Genomic DNA, 9,278 nt, shown 5'->3' on the forward strand with positions numbered 1-9,278 from the left:
AACAAATGCCAGCCTTCTGTCTGTGCGGGTTCCTAGATAAATACTGACAAGTACCAGGCTTCTGTCTGTGCGGGTTCCTAGATATATACTGACAAGTACCAGGCTTCTGTCTGTGAGATGGCGCAAAGAACGTCACGTGGTCCAGACGCTTCCCCTCATGGACTTTTCCCAACAAGAGAATTCCCCATCATAATAGCTGCTAGTATTCATTAGTTCGAGAGTCGGGTAGTTCATTCGCCTTGATTATGATCCTCTGCGACGCCTAAACTGTTTGGTTTCAGCAAACTGACAAACGCCGACGACATATACATCATATACATATACATGTATTCCGCCAACTGGGGCCGGATATAGCATGGTATGCGGCACGGTGGTAACTAGGAACTAAGATGTCAACACTGTTCCTGTATACAGTATTTACAAGTAATAAAATTACGATAAACCCATAACTTTATAAGGAGTTAGCAATAAAGAAGGGGGAGCACCATGTTGACAGAACCGGGGCGGCCCAAGCCTGTCGTCCTGTAGTGGAGCTCTAACCATGCAAACACCATAGGGTGTTACTGTTACAGGTCTGGCATCGCACAGCAGGTGACAGTGAGAGGATTGCCCTGACACTTACACTGTCACACAGCCTATATGATCACGTTCATCCCCGACAACTCCAGGTAACGTAGCTTTAGGCGCATCTTACATTGGATTCTAAGTGAAATATCGCCTTGGACATACATATTAATTCTGCATATTATTGAGTCTAAAGGAGGCGTAAAGTGTATCAATCCACATTCGCTGTGCGTGAAAAATATCGACACTAGCCCTGGTTTGGTTTGTCCTTCATAGTTATTCACGATCAAGTTATTTCCAAAGTCGCTTCCGATCTGGCATTATAAGAGCGGGTTCCTGGAGGTGAGGTACGTCACGAGACACGTGTTGAAGAGAGATAGGTAGCATCACCCTATGAAGGTCCTACAGTAAGTTCCTGGAAATTAGGTACACGTCACGAGACACGTGTTGTAGAGAGATAGGTACCATCACCCTATGAAGGTCCTACAGTAAGTTCCTGGAAATTAGGTACACGTCACGAGACACGTGTTGTAGAGAGATAGGTAGCATCACCCTATGAAGGTCCTACAGTAAGTTCCTGGAAATTAGGTACACGTCACGAGACACGTGTTGTAGAGAGATAGGTAGCATCACCCTATGAAGGTCCTACAGTAAGTTCCTGGAGATTAGGTACACGTCACGAGACACGTGTTGTAGAGAGATAGGTAGCATCACCCTATGAAGGTCCTACAGTAAGTTCCTGGAAATTAGGTACACGTCACGAGACACGTGTTGTAGAGAGATAGGTACCATCACCCTATGAAGGTCCTACAGTAAGTTCCTGGAAATTAGGTACACGTCACGAGACACGTGTTGTAGAGAGATTGGTAGCATCACCCTATGAAGGTCCTACAGTAAGTTCCTGGAAATTAGGTACACGTCACGAGACACGTGTTGTAGAGAGATAGGTACCATCACCCTATGAAGGTCCTACAGTAAGTTCCTGGAAATTAGGTACACGTCACGAGACACGTGTTGTAGAGAGATTGGTAGCATCACCCTATGAAGGTCCTACAGTAGGTTTTTTTCAAACAAACCTAGTTAGGGGCTACCGGCGCAGAGGTGACAACTGTTTTTATTGGCTGATAGGTTTCCCGCCTTTGTCTATCTTGTGATTCTCAGCCTGCTGTTTTTGTTAAACCTACAAAAATAACAACATTGCTTACATTGTTCGATGTGTAAAACGACCTTTGATCTTGACATTGTGAATAATTAAAATAAGTAAGGATAAGATTTATAAATGAACAACTTCTTTATTACAATTAGGAGCGACGTTCCGTTTTCATTTGCACAGTTTTTTCGTCGTTTTTTACGCTATTTCCGATTTTGACATTTAAGTTTGTGATTTAGTTTGCGAAAATTGTTAAAATCTGCAAAGTTGCTGTGTTGACTTTACTTGCCCTTAAACGTGACGACCGAACGCTTTAACTACTAGGCTACCCCACCGCCCTCAACCACGAGTGCTTCTGTTCCAGGAGTTAGAGACACTGGTGATATAGACACACCAACTTCAACCAAAAGCCCTAGTAACTCCCAGACACGTACACGATATTAGTAAAGGTTAAATAGGGATGCAATATCGAACTAGACCGAGTGGGGTTTGGCTAATGTTAAAGTATCCCAAAGGACTAATAGAATTACAGTATGTGTGCCCATTGTCCTTATGTGATTTCACTATGGAGAGTAATGCATATAACAGGTTCAGTTGCATCCCTACGTGTCTAATCAATAATGTAATAGTGTGTAGCAACGCTGTGGTGTCAACAAGAAACAAACCATTTTTGCAGTATCATGTCTAACTGGGTTCATATTTGTTTCAGATGTTGCCAGATGTCTGTTTTCGAAGATTAATTATACACCAAGTACGTCCATCATTGATGCACACAGAGGACTTCCATTATTCTGTCGCCCACACGCCAACAGAAGACGCCCTTCAACGTATGGAGAACAATTCATGGACATTTAATGTTTAAACAAGAAGATAGTAAGGAAGATTCACATCAGTGATAACTTGCTCTTTGTTCCGTCAAGGATGGCCAGGTGATGGGAGAACTGTCCGACGATTATCTCTGACCCGTGTGTGTATTTGAATACAAACTGTGGCAAGTCGACATTATATTTTTTCATCTGTGAACTTTTGTATAGATACACGTGAGTGAAGGCAAAGGGACCAATAGAACACTGGAAGATTAACTATTTCTTCATATGACGTCACCGTATTTGTGCCGTTAATGGATGTCCTTGTCCGAGAATGGCGACACGAGAGATTGCAACTGGAACCGTCTCCAGCGGTCCACATATTGACTACCCAACTGTTGTGATAGTGTTTACAATATTGCAGGCTGTTGTGATGGTGGTGGCGTCGTTTGGCAACCTCATGGTGATCGTCGCCTTTGTGCGTTACATGGACTTGCGGCGCGCCACCAACAAGTTCATCATCAACCTTGCAATATCCGATCTTCTCACGGGTCTCGTCATGGTGTACCAGATCACTTCCTTCTACGTTCCCGCCATGAGCCGCCATCTTGTCTCGTGTCTACTACAGTTCCAGACGATATCAGTGTTCACGCTGTCGTCTCAACTCAGCGTCACCTTCTGCACCATCGACCGCTACATCGCAATCTCCATCCCCTTCAAGCACGACGCCATCATGTCCCCCCGCAACACCGCCATCATGATCAGCGTCCCGTGGGTGTACGGAATCATTATTGGCGCCCTCCCCTTCATCGGCGTCAACAACTGGACCGACGGTTCAGCCTGCATATACGAACTGGTCGTCACACCCGCCCAACTGTACATATCTGCCCTCACCACGTGGTCACAGACGATACCGTGTTTCATCATGTATGGGATAATATTCAAGGTGGCTTGGGACAGAAAGAAGCGGATTCGACCCACGAACAGAGTATTGGTTCACCGAATCGAAGTCCACTCGAGTGTCATGATGGGGATTGTCACAGTAGCCTTCACGGCGTGCTGGCTGCCATACAGTGTCACGACCTTTATGCAGGCGCTCAACTTTAACCCCACAGTGTCCTTCGTGGGCAACTGTCTGGTGTTCGTTGGAGTAGCGCACAGCATTGTAAATCCCTTCATTTACGCATGGCAGAAGCGAGAGTTCCGTCGCGCGTGTGGTCGTCTGCTGTGCCCGATGTCGTCTGCTCGGCGTAATCAACAACCTCGCGTGAAAACCATCAGTCATCAATCGGACAGATCTGATGCGACATGATGGAGAACCGACAAGTGAGTGGGTGTTAACGGTGATCTAGATATGTGTGTGTGCACCCGTCGCCCACAGACTGAACATACTGGATGCACATGGCCGGAGCGGTTCCTGCAGGAACCTAGTGACCATCGGCCATTAAAAGGTCAACCTGAGTTCAGGTGTGGCCCTATTCTATAAGCTCCTAGAAGCAGCCAAGTACACTGAGTGTTTGTTTACATGTATCCACTTCCTTTAAATTTATCATATATTAATACTAGATGCATTGGTAGAACCTCTGTCACACAGGGACGACCATTGGACAATCGAGTGGATGGACCTGATATTTGTCGTTTTACTTACAGAATTTACTGAAAAATCTGATTTGATTCATGTATTAAACAGTTGTTCAGCTTCTCCGTTAGGAACACAAGTTGTGTCTCGAAGCAGACAGAACCAGGCTATTACATGTCGGCCCCGTACAGGAGCTAGTACGACTGAAGTGGTTGTAAGATGTGGCCGTTTAAACATTGGCTGTCTGGGCACGGTGACACGTGTTGCCGCCGAGGTCTACCCAACATGTTCTCCTGCTGTCTTCTAAGATCTATTTCAGTCAATCTAGGACCCGTAGCAATGGAAACGTCGTCACTTGAATTCCCACACCAGTGAGGTGACACCTCTTTGCCATCTCTACAAGCCTTGGTTGTCTGTGTTAAGTGTCAGTATAATTATATCTACCGCATGGGGTTACCGCATGGGGTTGTCACGCCGTATAAGGGTCCGTAACTCGCTGTGCGGAGTTGCTTCCCTTAGTTGTTCCAGAATTATGAGACTTGCTTTTGTCAGACCCATACCCGTGCTCCTTGGTATCCCCCAAATCGTAACAATCTAAGACCTATATAATTTCGGGCTACCCTTCCACATTAAACTGCCACGCTGAGACATGACTGACATACTTTTGAAATCGCGTATAACCTCACCTCACACACTAACTATGTCAAGATCCGGGTGATAATGGGTCTTCAGCAACCCATGATTGTCGTAAGAGGCGACTAACGGGATCGGGTGTCATGCTCGCTAAGATCGCTTTATGGAACGGGGCGCAGGTGTATATAGCTGTATAACCGTACAAAAACAACATAATTCAGATCGACATTTGACATGTATATTATTCGTATATGTGGTAGGTCCAGCGTGGTAGAAAATTCCAGGGTTTACTTATAAAGGGATAAACTTTGATTCTACTGCTCAAGTGTCCACACAATTGACAGGAACACTGTATACATAGTAAGTGTTTGATTGTTGTTTAACGCCGCACTCGATTATTTACAGACCGCCGTCATATAGCTGGAATACTGCTGAGTGCGGCGTTAAACAACAATCAAACACTTATAGTGTTCCTGTCATTCCAGGTACTCCAGTGATTGCCATCATGAGCATCGTACCACGCTATTGGGGTCGAGTTTTACAACTATTTTCCCACAAGATTGACGAAAAAGATCACAATTATCCTGGGATTAGAAGCCAGAATAAATAAAAATACGCATTGACTTTCGTTTTCTTTTAATCCTATCATTTTCAGTCACTGGGCGTTGAAATAGACCACACATATGTTTGAAATTCGTTATCATAATATAATTAATGGAAAATAATTGGAAAATGAAAATTTCAGTCATTTTAGTTATACATGCTCTTTTGTGCTTTGTATATAATGTGGGGCGGTCGGGTAGCCTAGTGGTTAAAGCGTTCGCTCGTCACGCCGAAGACCCGGGTTCGATTTCTGACATGGGTACAATGTGTGAAGCCCATTGCTGGTCCCCCGCCGTGATATTGCTAAAAGCGGCGAAAAACCAGTCACCTACTTGTGTATAATGTGCCATTTAGCCACGCACCCTCAATCTAACTAATGCCAGGGGGGTAACTAGTATAAACTATCTTGTTAACATATAGGTACTGCAAACAGTCGACTGTGTTTCCATACATTGCGACCTATGTGAACGTGTATTCAAATGCAGTCACATATTTACATGCGATTTCCATTCTCTACATATTTGAGGAGGCTGGCTGCTCATTTAATTGGTTATCCATTTAATTATTATTATTATTATTATTATTATCATCATCATCATTTTGATCCATCGTAAGTCTTTTATCCACACATTGTTTCATCCGGACGGAGAAATATTATAAGGAATGTTTGTTATTAAAATACATTATTTTAATCCTTGTTATGAATGTTTCATCTGACTGTTTCCATGACGACACTTTCTTCTGTTCATGTGTTTGAGGCTCGAACCTGATCGCTGTCTAGCCTGTTTAACTACGCAAGGAAATGTGTGAAGCCCATTTTCCGGAGTCCCCCGCCGTGACATTGCGGGAATATTGCTAAAAATGGCGTAAAACCATACTCATTCACTCACAAACTGCGCGAGGGCGTGGGGTGGCCAATGGTCGAAGGCTTTGCACTTTGCTGTGTGGAGATGCATTTCTTTTTCATGCCAGGATCCATTGTTAGTGGGCTCGAATCCCAAATTCGTTCAGATAATGCTCTATGGTACCTCAGTAACATGACCCAGTTAATGGATTTTACCAATGTCATCAACGTCACTTTCGGTTTTGTTACCTATTAAGCTGACACGCCGTGATATAACTTGGCACCGCTTCACTCACTCAGCAATCCATGCTTGTCGTAAGAGGCGACTAACGGGATTGGGTGGTCAGGCTCGCTTATCTGGTTGATGCATGTCATCGTATCCCAATTGCGTAGATTGATTCACACGATGTCAATCACTTGATTGTCGGGTCCAGACTTGATTATTTAAAGACCGCCGTCATATAACTGGAATGTTGATGAGTGCGACGTTAAACAAAAAAGACACAAAAACCCTCACTCACCCACTCACTCAATCAGTTGTCGGTACCCGTTGTGGAGTGAGAGGGAAGTGGCTATCACCTGAGTATTAAAACAACAATAAAACGACAGTCGCGTGCATCAAAGTCAGATAGCCTTGTTATGTGGGACTGTGAGTGAATACAATCGACATGCCAGTACTTATTGACTGCCTGGAGATTCAGGTGAGTCCCCAGCAACTGGTTGGTGAGGGAACTGAATGGACCAGGTACAACAGGCCCCAGTCATATTGCTAGAATATTGCTGAGTGCTGCGTTAAACAAACAACAAGTCAAATAAAACCCCTCCTTGACCTCACTTTACAGTTCACAGACTCCAACCATCACACTACTTTGTCGCCATCATCAGTTTCATGGTGCCGTCACACCTTCACATCATCTACAGGATTCGGCACCAACAGGAGCGGTCACTTCCCAGAAAACGACTGAATTTAAGCAATGAGCACGCATATTGACAAGCAGTTTACACGACAAGGCTCCAACAAAGTCACAGTCCAGGCAGGTTCATGGTACAATACTTGCAGTTAACTTGTCCCTGACTTCATTTAATAGTGTTTGTTTGGTCTTGTTTCGGTTTCACGCCGCACCCAAGAGGTCAAGGTCACACTGACAAGGAGGAGGGGCGAGGGGAGGGGACGTGTATTCATTCCCCTATACATGTCTGTATACAGTTCGGGAAGGGCATTCTTGATGTGCCCCGCTTTGACATTCCTCGAATATTGCTGAAAGCGGTGTAAAACAATACTCACTCTTACTGGGCGGAATAACAACATGAAGACCTAGACTGGACCTTACATTCCAAGTGTCACCCTCTGTAAGTAAAATGAAACGGTTATGAGAAGTAGGAAGATCTATGTTTTCCGCCCTCTTTATGCGCCTGCGGGGCAACGTGGTCGCCGGTATTCGCTGTGCGAATGTAAATTCCTCTTATGAACCTTCGTTAGGATACCCGTGCTCGTGGTACACCTTTCCGATCAGCATCTCTTTAGAGTTTCCTCCTTTAGAAATCCCACAAGCAGCGTGAAACGTTTACAGAATGTACTTACAGATTTACATACTTTATAAGCACAATGAAAGATAAAGTTAGAAGTTAAATCATAAAAGTAAAACCTTATCGTCTAGCACAGTGGGCGCATTGAGGTCACACAATAAAAGTACTACAAGATAATTAAGTGTCACAGTTTCGCCTGTCCGTCATTGTAATTAAGGATTGCTGACTGACGCTCCAAGCGACATGGCACCCGTCGTGCATGTGAAGTCCCAACTTCATCTTAGATAGATAAGCATAAATGTCAATCAGGAGAAGTCCATTTATTCATGTCAATTCAAATGAAATTGTATAATATTCTTTGTTTATATTGTCCAATCAGAATGTAGTACGTACATACGGGGTATGAGAGAGACCGTGGACTCACGGAACGGGACCCCAGGTCAAACCCTTAGTTTAAATATTGGCCCTGTTACATTTGACCTTTGACCTTTTACATTTGACCTTTTATCCTAGATATTTGTTCATACTCGGTTTTTATTAATCGGGTTAATAGGCTAGAATTGAGAATACATATTAGTTGCCATGTCTTTTGACACTAAAGACTTTTACATCATGCAACTTTTACATCATTCATTAAGTCTTCTGTGTGCAAGGTTCTGGCATGAACTATCTGTGTAGGCTTTGTATCAAGTGTAACATGTACTATATCACTAAAACTTGCATTGTGTATCAGTCTGGTTCTGGCAATGGTGCCAAAAGAGCAATATGACTGTAGTGCACATGAATTTTGGGGGAATATTTCTCTTAACAAAAAAACCCCAAGAATAAGCAAACCTAGATAACACAAAAATAAGTTTTGATACAAAAATGTGTGAGTGAGTATGGTTTTACGCTGCTTTTAGCAATATTACAGCAATATCACCACGGGGGTCAGCAGAAATGGGCTTCACACATTGTACCCATATCAGGAATCGGGTCTTCGAGAGGGAATGCTTTAACCACAAGGCTACCCAACCACCCCTTTGATACAAAAAAATATGAATGTTTCATTATGATAGGCCAAAAATAAAATAATCAAAATATGCTGAATGTAGAATCTGTTAATCCTAATACCACATTCAGCAAATCAAATCCATGCATTAATACTGGAATAAACTGACATTTTCAATATGGCTGCCACTGGGGAATGTTTTAGCAGTTAGTTGGTAGTTTTTGCTTTTCACAATGAAGCTGATTATTTAGTTACACCATTGCTGGGATCATCTATGCAAAGTTTCAGCTTCAAATGCCTGGCTTCAGAGATGACGAACACATAACAGTTTATGAGGGACATGCACAACGCCATAACCTAACAAAATTAATCAGAAGTTAAATGTAAACATGGTCCTACTGCTGAATAAGTTATACAGTCTGGGTAGTTGGGTAATCATTATCAACCTGCAATTTAACCATGCATATGTCTGTGAAAAAAACTGTTTCACTTTTTCAACATATTTTAGTTGAGGACCTTTATGATGATAATTTTTAAAAAAAATGGATTTACAATGTTGAAAATATTCATTGAGGTGAGGT

At 43.2% G+C, this 9,278-nt stretch overlaps 1 protein-coding gene across 1 annotated transcript; it reads left to right on the forward strand.

The window, feature by feature from the left end:
- Positions 1-578: 578 nt before the first annotated feature.
- Positions 579-5,505, forward strand: LOC124145816 (dopamine receptor 2-like). The gene is made up of 2 exons (XM_046515754.2): positions 579-668; positions 2,424-5,505. Exon 2 carries the CDS (start codon positions 2,855-2,857, stop codon positions 3,830-3,832), a length of 978 nt encoding a protein of 325 aa, XP_046371710.1. The 5' UTR covers positions 579-668; positions 2,424-2,854; the 3' UTR covers positions 3,833-5,505.
- Positions 5,506-9,278: the final 3,773 nt, after the last annotated feature.

This window comes from Haliotis rufescens, unplaced genomic scaffold, assembly GCF_023055435.1.
Source record: "Haliotis rufescens isolate VD_foot unplaced genomic scaffold, xgHalRufe1.0.p SCAF_6, whole genome shotgun sequence".
Taxonomy (NCBI): domain Eukaryota; kingdom Metazoa; phylum Mollusca; class Gastropoda; order Lepetellida; family Haliotidae; genus Haliotis; species Haliotis rufescens.

Bases quoted from the DNA above. Each gene is read 5' to 3' on its own strand.
- LOC124145816 (XM_046515754.2), top strand. From the start codon at position 2,855: ATGGCGACACGAGAGATTGCAACTGGAACCGTCTCCAGCGGTCCACAT.